A 16462-nucleotide genomic window follows, 5' to 3' on the forward strand; every position below is an offset into this window, starting at 1 on the left:
GCCCAACGGCCAGACTCCACAGCCCAACGGCCAGACTCCACAGCCCAACGGTCAGACTCCACAGCCAGACTCCACAGCCCAACGGTCAGACTCCACAGCCAGACTCCACAGCCCAACGGTCAGACTCCACAGCCCAACGGCCAGACTCCACAGCCCAACGGCCAGACAGCCCAACGGCCAGACTCCACAGCCCAACGGTCAGACTCCACAGCCCAACGGCCAGACTCCACAGCCCAACGGTCAGACTCCACAGCCAGACTCCACAGCCCAACGGCCAGACAGCCCAACGGCCAGACTCCACAGACTGCACAGCCAGACTCCACAGCCCAACGGCCAGACAGCCCAACGGCCAGACTCCACAGCCCAACGGCCAGACTCCACAGCCCAACGGCCAGACTCCACAGCCCAACGGCCAGACTCCACAGCCCAACGGTCAGACTCCACAGCCAGACTCCACAGCCCAACGGCCAGACTCCACAGCCCACAACGGTCAGACTCCACAGCCCAAAAGCCAGACTCCACAGCCCAACAGGCTCTACACTGAATTTGATATCATCAAGTGGCGGGTGGACATTTTGTTGTTTTTCGAATCACAGACTTTAGGGTTTAAGATGAATCGGGTAAAAGTAGCAGTGGGTTGAAAATAGCGGACGTTCAACATTATCTGTGATCGGTTATAATTCTTTAGAATAAAGAGTCAAGACATGAGGAATTATGGTTCATTTATTTGAAAACAGTGGTTGGGTTGTTGTGGATTGATTTGGGTTGACATTATCCTCACCAATAACTTGATTACTAAATGCATTGTGCACTTTAAAACAGAGGAGAACCAAATCGTTTTCCATAAAAGTCTTGTTTTCAAGTTGTTGTTACTTCAATTAATTGAGTTTCTAAAGTCGTTTCTGGCCGAATTATCATTCAGCCTCATAAATACATTCTGCAATCACAGTCAGAAAAATATTAAAACTCTCAAGAGTGAGCTATGCTTAAATACTATTTGAAATAATTTAAAACTGTGCTTAATTGACTGTGCCTTGTTGCAATGGAACCAATAGAAAAGTCATAAAAGTGTAAACCCTGCCTACCTGGTACTCCAGGTGAGCTAAAGCAAACCTTGTAAAAGTATTTGAAAGATTTCAAATAGTGTTTGAACCCAGCTATGGTGGTGTGAAGATTATAGTGTCTTTACCAGGCTGTGACAGAATAGACTACATACATGTACAGCATACTCATGAGTTAAGTTAAACAACAATCTCTCTCTCCCCCGACAACTCACATTAACGACAAATCATAATTTAAACAAACTCACAATAAAGAAAACAGGTAAGTAAAAGGTATTATTTTAACTCAACAGTAAGTTGAGACCCCAACTGAGTTCCTTATTTGTTTGTTGGTGAAATTGGTCCGCAGGCCTTCAAAAAGGAGGCAGCGGGCTGCATGACCGCCAGTTTCCCATACCCGGGGTTAGCTAATAGCTAACATCTTGAGCAAGTCTGCCATGCTAAAAGATACTAGGATCACCTTTAGAACTTCTTTAGGTTAGCTAATAGCTAGCATCTCTCTAGCGTGCCGTGCTACAATCTTCTTTAGGTTAGCTAATAGCTAGCATCTCTCTAGCGTGCCGTGCTACAATCTTCTTTAGGTTAGCTAATAGCTAGCATCTCTCTAGCGTGCCGTGCTACAATCTTCTTTAGTTTAGCTAGCATCTCTCTAGCCAGGGCCTTTCTAGGACCTCCTAATGTAAGGAAACAACAGCGAGGGCCTACTCAGGAAACTAACGTTACAGAATGCACACAGACCAGCATATCTGTTATACACAATACATTTCTGCCATGTAGAATAGAGAGGCATGCCAGAGCCATACATGTTTTATGTACGGTATAGAAACCTGATTCCATCTGCAGTATTCCGCATGTTTCAGCTGACTGACTACACTACTAGAGAACGAGACTAGCCCCCTTTTAAAACATAAAAGCCTTCTTTTTTTTATTTTATTAACACAATATATAATAATATATTTGGCCTATCATCACACTAACTCATTCTGCATCCAATTAAAACAGGGATAAAACAACAAAAAACAATTACACTTTTTTTTTTCTGCTGGGGGAAAAAAAATAAAAATAACAGTACAATATTAAAAATACCCTTAAATACACAGAATGTTTTTTAAAAATGTAGTAAAATAGGCGGGAAAGTTAAACCAGTTTGATGTGAACCACTGCTTAACAGTAAATCAAATGCAGTAGTGCAAATGTTACATTTGTTACCCCTTCCTTCCCTACTTCACCCAGATTCATCAACATGGTGAAGCTGTGGGTCTTATTGCCCCTTCAGTGTGTGTGTGTGTGTGTGTGTGCGAATACGTCGGTATGACTGGGTCATAGTCCTACTCATCATCACTCCCACCCTTGCCCCCCCCTCTCTACATCCAGTATCATCTCTCATCACAAGTAGGGGTACTGTCCCAGCCGTCGAGGGCTGAGCTGGTATACGCTGTAGGTCTCAGCGTGTGGCGCGACACTAAGGGATCCGGTAGTAAACTGGTGTTGATAAGCTGCAGGAAGACCCATCACAACCCCCCCCACCACCGAAGACTCCTTCCTGGTTCCTGCATCCCTCCGGACCAATCCCGAGGTACCGCAAGGGACGGTGGGTGGGGCATAGGTGGAGGGGTGACCACGCACCAGGAGCTGGGAGGCAGAGGCTAGCGCAGCGGACGCAGGGAAGGTGTATAGACTAGGGGCAGAGCCTAGAGAGGGCACTTCCTGGAAGGTGTAGTGGGAGGTGGGGCCGGGGGGGTAGGTTGCCTGGCGACGCAGGTTGCCGTGGGAACGGTCCTGGGACGAAGAGGACGAGACTACAGGCTGTAAAAAAACAACAACAATAGAATAGAACATTTTATTGTCCATTAGAATATTTCATACATCAAGCAACAAGACACAAATAGACAATAATATACTACTACACATTTCCGTCTATACTTTCTCTGAAGGTTGCACCCTCTTGAACATCCCAAGGGCCCTAAACATTCCGCAAATTCGTTTTTTTCCAGGTTTCAGTTTTTTTTCTTCAGTTTTTCGCTTTAAAAAGCACACTTAAATAGCAAATCCCCCCCCCCCCCCCCCAAATAATGCAGGATTTAAGTCCACAACGATGCTTAAACCACATCAAGATACCACTTTTGAGGTCTGATTTTGGGGTGTAGTTACCCTATAATTCCACTGTGCACCAGTCAGAGTCTTGGTTAGTAGTATTTATGTAGCGCTCATGTGATTGCAGAGTTTGCTAAACAAATACCCACTGGAATGACGTAAATAATCATGATATCATTCTACCAGGTAGGCATAACCTACTTTGCTTTTCCTTCTCTACCAGAAGAAGGTTGTCATTAGCATCATCGCTAACTGCTACACCGCTAACTGCTACACCAAGTGTAGACACACTCTCACAGGACAGATTATTAGGTACAACACCCCGTTCACGAAAATGGATCGCTCCTACAGACACAGACAGAGACTGAGACAGAGAGACAGATGGACAGTCCCTGTGTCGTTTTCAAAAAGTTGCAGGAAAAATATGAATCATGTTTGATGATTAACTTTCTAACGAGTTCAATACATTTTATTAATATTGCTGATTTCTGTTTTAATGTCTGGATTCTATTTTCAAGTTTTAAACCCAACTATGCAGTAATCGATAACAATGTTATACTAAAATTAACATAGAACAAAAACATGAGAAATTAAAATAAGAATGAGAAAGTTAGTAAGCATACTATATATATATATATATATACACACATACATACATATACATACATACATACATACATACACACACACACATACAGGGTCAGTACCATATTAACAGTGTACAGGGATACTGGAGTGATGGAGGTAGATATGTATAGGGGGAAGGAGACAGGGATACTGGAGTGATGGAGGTAGATATGTATAGGGGTAAGGGAACAGGGATACTGGAGTGATGGAGGTAGATATGTATAGGGGGAAGGGGACAGGGATACTGGAGTGATGGAGGTAGATATGTATAGGGGGAAGGAGACTAGGCATCAGGATATAAGATAAACAGAGTAGCAACAGCTTTTGTACACTACCGTTCAAAAGTACAGGGTCACTTAAAAATGTCCTTGTTTTTGTCCATTTTAAAATAACAACAAATTGATCAGAAATACAGTGTAGACAATGTTATTGTTGTAAATGACTATTGTAGCTGTAAACAGTTGGTGTTTAATGGAGTATCTGGAGCATCAGCATTTGTGGGTTCAATTACAGGCTCAAAATGGCTAGAAACGAATAACTTTCTTCCGAAACTAGTCAGTCTATTCTTGTTCTGAGAAACGAAGGCTATTCCATGCGAGAAATTGCCAAGAAACTGAAGATCTCGTACAATGCTATGTACTACTCCCTTCACAGAACAGTGCAAACTGGCTCTAACCAGAATAGAAAGAGGAGTGGGAGGCCCCAGTGCACAACTGAGCAAGAGGACAAGTACATTAGAGTTTCTAGTTTGAGAAACAGACGCCTCACAAGTCCTCAACTGGCAGCTTCATTAAATATACTGCTCAAAAAAATAAAGGGAACACTAAAATAACACATCCTAGATCTGAATGAATGAAATAATCTTATTAAATACTTTTTTCTTTACATAGTTGAATGTGCTGACAACAAAATCACACAAAAATAATCAATGGAAATCCAATTTATCAACCCATGGAGGTCTGGATTTGGAGTCACACTCAAAATTAAAGTGGAAAACCACACTACAGGCTGATCCAACTTTGATGTAATGTCCTTAAAACAAGTCAAAATGAGGCTCAGTAGTGTGTGTGGCCTCCACGTGCCTGTATGACCTCCCTACAATGCCTGGGCATGCTCCTGATGAGGTGGCAGATGGTCTCCTGAGGGATCTCCTCCCAGACCTGGACTAAAGCATCCGCCAACTCCTGAACAGTCTGTGGTGCAACGTGGCGTTGGTGGATGGAGCGAGACATGATGTCCCAGATGTGCTCAATTGGATTCAGGTCTGGGGAACGGGCGGGCCAGTCCATAGCATCAATGCCTTCCTCTTGCAGGAACTGCTGAAACACTCCAATCACATGAGGTCTAGCATTGTTTGCATTAGGAGGAACCCAGGGCCAACCGCACCAGCATATGGTCTCACAAGGGGTCTGAGGATCTCATCTCGGTACCTAATGGCAGTCAGGCTACCTCTGGCGAGCACATGGAGGGCTGTGCGGCACCCCAAAGAAATGCCACCCCACACCATGACAGACCCACCGCCAAACCGGTCATGCTGGAGGATGTTGCAGGCAGCCGACCGTTCTCCACGGCGTCTCCAGACTCTGTCACGTCTGTCACTTGCTCAGTGTGAACCTGCTTCATCTGTGAAGAGCACAGGGCGCCAGTGGCGAATCTGCCAATCTTGGTGTTCTATGGCAAATGCCAAACGTCCTGCACGGTGTTGGGCTGTAAGCACAACCCCCACCTGTGGACGTCGGGCCCTCATACCACCCTCATGGAGTCTGTTTCTGACCGTTTGAGCAGACACATGCACATTTGTGGCCTGCTGGAGGTCATTTTGCAGGGCTCTGGCAGTGCTCCTCCTGCTCCTCCTTGCACAAAGGTGGAGGTAGCGGTCCTGCTGCTGGGTTGTTGCCCTCCTACGGCCTCCTCCATGTCTCCTGATGTACTGGCCTGTCTCCTGGTAGCGCCTCCATGCTCTGGACACTACGCTGACAGACACAGCAAACCTTCTTGCCACAGCTCGCATTGATGTGCCATCCTGGATGAGCTGCACTACCTGAGCCACTTGTGTGGGTTGTAGACTCCGTCTCATGCTACCACTAGAGTGAAAGCACCGCCAGCATTCAAAAGTGACCAAAACATCAGCCAGGAAGCATAGGAACTGAGAAGTGGTCTGTGGTCACCACCTGCAGAACCACTCGTTTATTGGGGGTGTCTTGCTAATTGTCTATAATTTCCACCTGTTGTCTATACCATTTGCACAACAGCATGTGAAATTTATTGTCAATCAGTGTTGCTTCCTAAGTGGACAGTTTGATTTCACAGAAGTGTGATTGACTTGGAGTTACATTGTGTTGTTTAAGTGTTCCCTTTATTTTTTTGAGCAGTGTAGTACCCGCAAAACCAGTTTCAACGTCAACAGTGAAGAGGCGACTCCGGGATGCTGGCCTTCTAGGCAGAGATGCAAGAAAAAGCCATATCTCAGACTGGCCAATAAAAAGAAAAGATTAAGATGGGCAAAAGAACACAGACACTGGACAGAGGAAGATTGGAGAAAAGTGTTATGGACAGACGAATCTAAGTTTGAGGTGTTCGGATCACAAAGAAGAACATTTGTGAGATGCAGAAAAAATGAAAAGATGGTGGAGGAGTGTTTGACGCCATCTGTCATCATGGTGGAGGCAATGTGATGGTCCGGGGCTGCTTTGGTGGTGGTAAAGTGGGAGATTTGTACAGGGTGAAAGGGATCTTGAAGAAGGAAGGCTATCACTCTATTTTGCAACGCCATGCCATACCCTGTGGACGGAGCTTAATTGGAGCCAATTTCCTCCCACAACAGGACAATGACCCAAAGCACAGCTCCAAACTATACAATAACTATTTAGGGAAGAAGCAGTCAGCTGGTATTCTGTCTATAATGGAGTGGCCAGCACAGTCACCGGATCTCAACCCTATTGAGCTGTTGTGGGGGCAGCTTGACCGTATGGTACGTAAGAAGTGCCCATCAAGCCATATCCAATTTGTGGTAGGTGCTTCAGGAAGCATGGGGTGAAATCTCTTCAGATTACCTCAACAAATTGACAACTAGAATGCCAAAGGTCCGCAAGGCTGTAATTGCTGCAAATGGAGGATTCTTTGACAGAAAGCAAAGTTTGAAGGACACAATTATTATTTCAATTTTTAAAAAATCATTATTTATAACCTTGTCAATGTCTTGACTGTATTTCCTATTCATTTTGCATCTCATTTCATGTCTGTTTTCATGGAAAACAAGGACATTTCTAAGTGACCCCAAACTTTTCGAACGATAGTGTGTGTGCGTATTATGTGTGAGTGATCAGATGGCGTGAGTGTGCATAGAGACTAAAATACAAGGGTCAACTCAGTTAGTCCGTGTGGCCATTTTGTTAGCTATTTAACAGTCTTATAGCTTTGGGGGGGATAGAAGCTGTTCAGGAGCCTGTTGGTGTCAGACTTGATGCTTCGGTACCGCTTGTCACGCGGAAGTTCCACAGCAATACAGAACAGTCTGTGGCTGGAGTCTTAACGATTATCCGGAACCTTCCTTTCACACCGCCTGATATATAGAGGTCCTGGATGGCAGGAAGCTCGGTCCCCATTGATGTACCAGGCTGTCCACACCACCCCTCTGTAGCAACCATGCGATCTAGAGCGGTGCTATTGCCATACCAGGAAGTGATGCAGCCAGTCAAGATGCCTTCAATGTCACAGCTGTAGAACTGGCCGTAGCCTCAGAGTTGTCTGGGATAGCTCTGTGTGTGTGGTAGCCCTGTCTTTTAGTTTAGCGCCAACCTCTGTGTTAATCCAGGGCTTTTGATTTGGAGAAGCAGTGAACCTTCACTGTGGGGACAACGTCGATGATGCATTTTCTAATGAAGCCGGTGACGGAGGTGGTTAGCTCATCGATGTTATAGGTGGAGTCTCTAAACATCCCAATCAGCGCTAGCAAAGCAGTCCTGTAGTGTAATCTCGGATTCTGATGAACATTTCTTAACGGAGCGAGTCACGGGGTATTTCTTGTTTGAGCTTCTACATGTAAACAGGAAGCAGGAGTATGGAGTCGTGATTTGATTTGCCGAATGTGGGGACGATGGACGGCCTTGTATGCTTTCTTGTGGGTAGAGTAACAGTGGTCTAGGACTTTATCGCCCCCTAGTGGTGAAGGAAGTTGGGCATCACGTTTCTTAATGATGTGGAATTAAAATAGCCGACAACCAGAACAGCAGACTCCGGGTGTAAGTTTTCCTGCTTGTTTATAGCCTCGTACAGTTGGTTAAATGCCATCTTGTTTGTTTTTCGTATCCTGAGGTTGAATCACAGTCATGATAACAGATGTAAACTCCCACAGGAAGTAGAAGGGTCGGCATTTGACCATCAGGTATTCCCGAGACGGGTGAGCAATAGGTCGATACTGCGCTCGACTCAGCAACCAATTATTGTTGATGTAGAGACAAACCACTCCCCTTCTCCGTCTGCAACTCAGATTTTATTGGGCCTTATATGCCCCTGTAATGTGAAATATTCACTAGTAAAAGAGGATGCTATTGGCTGGCGGACTCACCTGGCTGAGGTTGAGAGGATGTGATTGGCTGGGGACTAGCCTATGGCGGTTGCTGCCGTCTCCAGAGCTACAGGGATGCCGATTGGCCAACCTGGGCTTGATGTAGGAACTCTGGGGTTGCACTGGAAACCAACCAGGAAGAAGGAGGGTCAGTAAACGAAAGGTCGCTAGTTCAAAGCCCTGAGCCGACAAAGTGAAAATCTGTCAACGTGCCCTTAACCATAATAGCTCCAGGGGCGCCGTTGATAATGGCTGACCTTGGCCGCGACCTCGCTCTCCGAGGGTGTGTCAAGGGCAGCTGGTATATTGCAAACAAAAAAAAGCATTTGCAATACACAAATAATAATCATCGAATTATTTTCACCCTCAAACTGGTTTTAAACCATTCTGTATTTGTGTACTGTGTGTTTGTGTACAGTGTGTGTGTATTTGTGTGTGTGTGTGTGTGTGTGCAGTGTGTGTGTGTACAGTGTGTGTACAGTGTGTGTACAGTGTACGGTGTGTGTGTGTGTGTGTGTACAGTGTGTGTACAGTGTGTGTGTGTGTGTACATGTGTGTGTGTGTGTGTATTTGTGTACAGTGTGTACTGGTGTGTGTGTGTGTGTGTGTGTGTGTGTGTGTGTGTATTTGTGTACAGTGTGTACTGTGTGTGTGTGTGTGTGTGTGTGTGTGTGTGTGTGTGTATTTGTGTACAGTGTGTACTGTGTGTGTGTGTGTGTGTGTGTGTGTGTGTGTGAGTGAGTGAGTGTGTGTGTGTGTGTGAGCGAGTGTGTGTGTGTATATTTGTGTGTGTGTACAGTGTGTGTGTGTGTGTGTGTGTGTGTGTGTGTGTGAGCCCTGTCACCTGTCTGAGTCGGCTGGGTCTTTACAGACGGTGCGACCACGGCCAGTGACCTGCCTCTCGCCGTCCCTCCTCCTCCAGGGAGGTGTGTGCTGGGGAGGGGAGTGAGGGGGCTGGTCGTAGAGGAGTCAGAGTCGTGAACCGTCAAACAGCTGATCACGTTAGTCCTCTGAGCCGGACCACAGCTGGTTCACAATCACACACATACACACATTAGACAGATACAGTCGGGAGACACAAACCAGTCGGCAGTAAGGACTATCTGTTATTCAATGTGTTTCTATGGGCTAATAGCAGTAATTTGTTATTCAATGTGTTTCTATGGGCTAATAGCAGTAATCTGTTATTCAATGTGTTTCTATGGGCTAATAGCAGTAATCTGTTATTCAATGTGTTTCTATGGGCTAATAGCAGTAATTTGTTATTCAATGTGTTTCTATGGGCTAATAGCAGTAATCTGTTATTCAATGTGTTTCTATGGGCTAATAGCAGTAATCTGTTATTCAATGTGTTTCTATGGGCTAATAGCAGTAATCTGTTATTCAATGTGTTTCTATGGGCTAATAGCAGTAATCTGTTATTCAATGTGTTTCTATGGGCTAATAGCAGTAATCTGTTATTCAATGTGTTTCTATGGGCTAATAGCAGTAATCTGTTATTCAATGTGTTTCTATGGGCTAATAGCAGTAATTTGTTATTCAATGTGTTTCTATGGGCTAATAGCAGTAATTTGTTATTCAATGTGTTTCTATGGGCTAATAGCAGTAATCTGTTGTTCAATGTGTTTCTATGGGCTAATAGCAGTAATCTGTTATTCAATGTGTTTCTATGGGCTAATAGCAGTAATCTGTTATTCAATGTGTTTCTATGGGCTAATAGCAGTAATCTGTTATTCAATGTGTTTCTATGGGCTAATAGCAGTAATCTGTTGTTCAATGTGTTTCTATGGGCTAATAGCAGTAATCTGTTATTCAATGTGTTTCTATAGGCTAATAGCAGTAATCTGTTGTTCAATGTGTTTCTATGGGCTAATAGCAGTAATCTGTTATTCAATGTGTTTCTATGGGCTAATAGCAGTAATCTGTTATTCAATGTGTTTCTATGGGCTAATAGCAGTAATCTGTTGTTCAATGTGTTTCTATGGGCTAATAGCAGTAATCTGTTATTCAATGTGTTTCTATGGGCTAATAGCAGTAATCTGTTATTCAATGTGTTTCTATGGGCTAATAGCAGTAATCTGTTATTCAATGTGTTTCTATGGGCTAATAGCAGTAATCTGTTGTTCAATGTGTTTCTATGGGCTAATAGCAGTAATCTGTTATTCAATGTGTTTCTATGGGCTAATAGCAGTAATCTGTTGTTCAATGTGTTTCTATGGGCTAATAGCAGTAAGGACTATCTGTTATTCAATGCGTTTCTATTGGCTAATAGCAGTATGGCCAAATTAAATGTTTCATAAAATATATTTGTATATACCTTAAGGGATCCTAAAATTCCAAAGCAAATTGCTGAATTATCCTTGGTATGAATATCTTTGACTCTACATACAGGGTTAAAAGCCTCGTACAGTTGTGGATGACCTATGCTCCTCACAGAGTAAAAGGGTTGAGGTCAAGTAGCAGTCAAGATGTAGCGGTTAGAGCGTTGGACTAGTAACCGGAAGGTTGCATGTTCAAATCCCCGAGCTGACAAGGTACAAATCTGTCGTTCTGCCCCCTGAACAAGGCAGTTTAACCCACTGTTCCCCAGTAGGTCGTCATTGTAAATAAGAATTTGTTCTTAACTCACTTGCTTAGTTAAATAAATTATAATTTTTTTAATATTTAAAATAAATATCAATAGATTAGTTATCAACTACAAACCGTCTAGAACTAATCACATAAAGCAGGGCCCCAACTGCTACAGTTGTTTGTGATTGGATGGGAGACCAGACAGACCTGGCGGGGTGGAACTTCCTCTCGTCCTCCTCGTCTGAGTGGATGGTGATGACGCTGATCGCCGGGCTGGGCGTGTCCGAGATGATGATTGGCTGAGAGAGAGCTGCCGCGCTGCAGATGGGCGGAGTCAGCACGGCGTTGGTGAGTAGGGATACACGAGACACGCCCCTGTAAAACATGCACACACACACACACACACACACACACACACACACACACACACACACGGCAAAGAAGGAAATGTAGTATTCCCAAACCATCATGGTCACCTAATAATCCCCAGTTTCCAATTGGCTCATCCCCCTCCTCGCCCCTGTAACTATTCCCCAGGTCGTTGCTGTAAATGAGAATGTGTTCTCAGTCAACTTACCTGGTTAAAAGAAGAGTTAAATAAAAACATTTTAATAAATAGTTTCACACCTTTACTATTCCTGATTTCAAGGGCGAAGACATTCAAAAAACACATTTGTGGAGCCCCTGAAAACGTAACGTTTCCAGCTGTTAGTTATAACACGTTACTAGTTGATGGGCCTAACCAGCTATTACACTGAACAAAAATATAAACGCAACATGTAAAGTGTTGGTCCCATGTTTCATGAGCTGAAATAAAACATCCCAGAAATGTTCAACACTCACAAAAAAAAGCTTATTTCTCTCAAATTTTGTGCACAAATTTGTTTACATCCCCGTTAGTTAACATTTCTCCTTTGCCAAGATACTCCATCCACCTGACAGGTGTTGGATATCAAGAAGCTGATTAAACAGCATGATCATTACACAGGTGCACCTTGTGCTGGGGACAATAAATGGCCACTCTAAACCACACTATGCCACAGATGTCTCAACTTTTGAGAGAGTGTTGCAATCGGCATGCTGACTGCAGGAATGTCCAGCTGTTGCCAGAGAATTTAATGTTAATTTCTCTACCATAAGCCGCCTCCAACATCATTTAAAGAATTTGGCAGTACGTCCAACTGGCCTCACAACTGGCATCTTCACCTGCATGAGACCAGCCATCCGGACAGCTGATGAAACTGAGGAGTATTTCTGTCTGTAATAAAGCCCTTTTTGTGGGGAAAACTGATTCTGATTGGCTGGGCCTGGCTCCCCAGTGGGTGAGCCTATGCCCTCCCAGGCCCACCCATGGCTGTGCCCCTGCCCAGTCATGTGAAATCCATAGATTAGGGCCTAATGAATTTATTTAAATTGATTGATTTCCTTATATGAACTGTAACTCAGTAAAATCGTTGAAATTGTTGCGTTTATATTTTTTGTTCAGTGTAGTTGATGACTGTAACTAGTTGTTGTGCCACTATCCATTCAGTTCCTTCTCTTCCAGTCAGTCGTACCTGGTGGTTCTGCTGTTACCACGACCACCCTTAACCCTCTTCCCCGCTCCGCTCCTGGAATTAACCCCCAGGTTCTGCTGCAGCACTCCGCTGTACTGAGGTCCCCTACACACACCACAAACACAACACACACACGATTTGCAGTTTTGGGACATTACCCATGTCTATTAAACCAGGCAAACTCAAAAAAAAATGGCACAGATAAAGTATTTGAATCCATTTTTCAGTAACCCAGGACTGTTTCTCTTTATCTGGGATAGTTATCCTGTGCAGGGTAAGAATAGTTTTCTGATGGACTCTTTAACTTCTGTTATTTTATATAATGAGTTCTGATGCTAACAGACAGCTATGTAACCATGGTGATGACCCTACCTCCAGCTGTGTGTCTGCTGGGCTGTGTCCGGAAGGAGTGTCTCCACGGGAGACTCCGTGACAACCGACTGGTGGGTGGAGCCGTGGATGGCCACACCCGGAACCTGCTGCCATGACGACGGGATCAGGATGTGCTGGGTACCAGCTGGCCAGGCCTGCTACAGAGAACACACACAAAAAAATCTTTGGTCGTAAACGATTGCCGGACGTCTTGGCGCGTTCAGTGTGACAGGGTCTAGAGGTCTGCCGATTTAAGTACCGCTAAGTACATTCGTAGGCTCTGACAAAGTTTCTGACAGTGTCAGAATTGTTTTGGTTTAAACGTTTACATGCTGTGCACCAAGAACAATTTCCTTAATAATCTTGTTTAGGCTACACACGTCATAAAAATCAGGCTACCTGATGGGATTTTGATAAATGCACAAAAATCACCCAAATCAAAATAAACATTCTACCACTGCGACTATGATATTATGGGGAAGTCTATTTGATTCTGAGTTCAGACACAAAGTTAGTACGTGAAAGTTTATTTTAAGATGCCTACTTTCAGTTTTTTTCCTGAACTCACTTCAGTCAGGTTGCATAAAGCAAAGACAGGCTGTAACCTGCGCAGATCAAATGCACCGCTGCAGTTGACATAGCCTACGCTGGCTGAAGTAGCCTCTCAAGCCAATCGTAGAATGTGACGACAGAACTGAAACTAATCGTACAATCTGGCCAGGTTGATATCAAGATTTTAACCCCCCTAAGGTCGATTTATTTGCGTAATAAACAATCTCGATAAAGTTTAAGGTAGAGAAATCCGTTTTTTTTTTTTTTGCAATGGATGCATCTCAATCCACTACGTCCGCTTTTGTCGAACTTCCGCATCTGAGGTGTTTGTCAGACCATGAGACAAAAATCGTCTGTAGCGTCCGAGCGGTTTGGCAAAAACAAAAATATTATGACCACTCTCGGGAAAGAGTCTCACGAACACGATGGTGTTCTCCGTTTCGCTCTACGACCCCCACAGGCATCTTGGGACTCCTCTGAAGTCTGTTCAGCAGATCTTTCTGTGGAAAGGTGAGACTCTCAGGAACACGTACATGTTGTTTTGCTTTAGGATGCCCACAGGCCTCGTCTAAAAGGTCCTCCGATACCAGTTGAAAATAAATGTTAGTATGTATATCTGGAGACTGTTTAGTGCCAAAAATGAGGGGTTAAATAAATGTCAAAAAATTAAATAATATAAGTTTCCTGATCTTTCTTATTCAGTTGAAGTCGGAATTTTACATACACTTAGGTTGGAGTCGTTAAAACTCGTGTTTCAACCACGCCACAAATGTATTGTTAACGAACTATAGTTTTGGCAAGTCGGTTAGGACATCTACTTTGTGCATGACACAAGTCATTTTTCCAACAGTTGTTTACAGACAGATTATATCACTTATAATTCACTGTATCACAAATCCAGTGGGTCAGAAGTTTACATACACTAAGTTGACTGTGCCTTTAAACAGCTTATGGATTAATTTGGTAACATCATGATAACGGTAAAAGACTGAATGCGACGTACATGGGGGGGGTAGCTAGGGAAAGGAGGAGGGTAGGAGAGGGGAAAGGGGGGTAGCTAGGGAAAGGAGGAGGGTAGGAGAGGGGAAAGGAGATAGTTAGGGAAAGGGGGAAGATGGGAGAGGGGAAAGGAGGTAGTTAGGGAAAGGAGGAGGAGGATGGGAGAGGGGAAAGGAGGAGGGTAGGAGAGGGTAAAGTTCCTTGGTGTCCACATCACCAACAAACTAACATGGTCCAAGCACACCAAGACAGTCGTGAAGAGGGCACAACAAAACCTATTCCCCTCAGGAGACGGAAAAGATTTTGCATGGGTCCTCAGATCCTCAAAAGGTTTTACAGCTGCACCATCGAGAGCATCCTGACTGGTTGCATCACTGCCTGGTATGGCAACTGCTCGGCCTCCGACCGCAAGGCACTACAGAGGGTACGGCCCAGTACATCACCGAGGCCTTGCTTCCTGCCATCTAGGACCTCTATACCAGGCGGTGTCAGAGGAAGGCCCTAAAAATTGTCTTTAGACTCCAGCCACCCTAGTCATAGAGTGTTCTCTCAGCTACCGCACGGCAAGCGCTACCGGAGCGCCAAGTCTAGGTCCAAGAGGCTTCTAAACAGCTTCTACCACCAAGCCATAAGACTCCTGAACATCTAATCAAATGGCTTCCCAGACTATTTGCATTGTTCCCCCCCCCCCCCTTTTACGCTGCTGCTACTCTGTTATAATCTATGCATTGTCACTTTAACAACTCTACCTACATGTACATATTACCTCAATTACCTTGACAGCGGTGTCCCCGCACATTGACTCTGTACCGGCAAACCCCCTGTATATAGTCTCGCTATTGTTATTTTACTGCTGCTCTTTAATTATTTGTTATTTTTATCTCTTACTTAAAAAAAAAAAAAATTGGTAGGTATTTTCTTAAAACTGCATTGTTGGTTAAGGGCTTGTAAAGTCAGCATTTCACTGTAAGTTGTGGACTGATTAAGGACACCAAAGTTAGTCTATAGATTGATCAGGGTTGTGGGTTGACTGTGGACCGATTGATAGATCTGGGTTGTCAATGTGAAGATGAGAAGAAACAGGCTGATCCATGGCTGAGAGGTCTGGGAGAGGAGAAACTGGCTGAGAGGTCTGACAGAGGAGAAACTGGCTGAGAGGTCTGGGAGAGGAGAAACCGGCTGAGAGGTCTGGGAGAGGAGAAACTGGCTGAGGAGGTCTGACAGAGGAGAAACTGGCTGAGAGGTCTGGGAGAGGAGAAACTGGCTGAGAGGTCTGACAGAGGGGAAACTGGCTGAGAGGTCTGGGAGAGGAGAAACTGGCTGAGAGGTCTGGGAGAGGGGAAACTGGCTGAGAGGTCTGACAGAGGAGAAACTGGCTGAGAGGTCTGGGAGAGGAGAAACTGGCTGAGAGGTCTGGGAGAGGAGAAACTGGCTGAGAGGTCTGACAGAGGGGAAACCGGCTGAGAGGTCTGGGAGAGGAGAAACCGGCTGAGAGGTCTGGCAGAGGAGAAACTGGCTGAGGAGGTCTGACAGTGGAGAAACTGACTGAGAGGTCTAGGAGAGGTCTGGAGAGGAGAAACTGGCTGAGGAGGTCTGGGAGATGTCTGGGAGAGGAGAAACTGGCTGAAGAGGTCTGACAGAGGAGAAACTAGCTGAGGAGGTCTGACAGAGGAGAAACTGGCTGAGAGGTCTAGGAGAGGTCTGGGAGAGGAGAAACTGGCTGAGGAGGTCTGGGAGAGGTCTGGGAGAGGAGAAACTGGCTGAAGAGGTCTGACAGAGGAGAAACTAGCTGAGGAGGTCTGACAGAGGAGAAACTGGCTGAGAGGTCTAGGAGAGGAGAAACTGGCTGAGGAGGTCTGGGAGAGGAGAAACTGGCTGAGGAGGTCTGGGAGAGGAGAAACTGGCTGAGGAGGTCTGGGAGAGGAGAAACTGGCTGAGAGGTCTGACAGAGGAGAAACTGGCTGAGAGGTCTGGGAGAGGAGAAACTGGCTGAGGAGGTCTGGGAGAGGAGAAACTGGCTGAGGAGGTCTGGGAGAGGAGAAACTGGCTGAGAGGTCTGACAG

The 16462-nt window shown here is 45.0% G+C and overlaps 1 protein-coding gene across 3 annotated transcripts in view; it reads right to left on the bottom strand.

Moving 5' to 3' along the window:
* Nucleotides 1-705: 705 nt before the first annotated feature.
* Nucleotides 706-16462, bottom strand: part of LOC106566221 (homeodomain-interacting protein kinase 1) — a 44517-nt gene continuing 28760 nt past the window's right edge. For 2 of the 3 annotated variants that reach the window (XM_014134096.3, XM_014134098.3), the window contains exons 12-17: nt 12849-13006; nt 12477-12581; nt 11128-11295; nt 9194-9375; nt 8350-8471; nt 706-2867 (exon numbers count right to left, since the gene is read on the bottom strand). In XM_014134096.3, coding sequence (XP_013989571.3) covers nt 2448-2867; nt 8350-8471; nt 9194-9375; nt 11128-11295; nt 12477-12581; nt 12849-13006 — 1155 coding nt within the window. In that variant the 3' untranslated portion in view covers nt 706-2447. The remainder of the gene's footprint in view (nt 2868-8349; nt 8472-9193; nt 9376-11127; nt 11296-12476; nt 12582-12848; nt 13007-16462) is intronic. The other variant, XM_014134097.3, reaches the window with a different exon arrangement.

The sequence above is a fragment of the Salmo salar genome, chromosome 12 (genome assembly GCF_965601325.2).
Source record: "Salmo salar chromosome 12, fSalSal1, whole genome shotgun sequence".
In the NCBI taxonomy this organism is placed as follows: domain Eukaryota; kingdom Metazoa; phylum Chordata; class Actinopteri; order Salmoniformes; family Salmonidae; genus Salmo; species Salmo salar.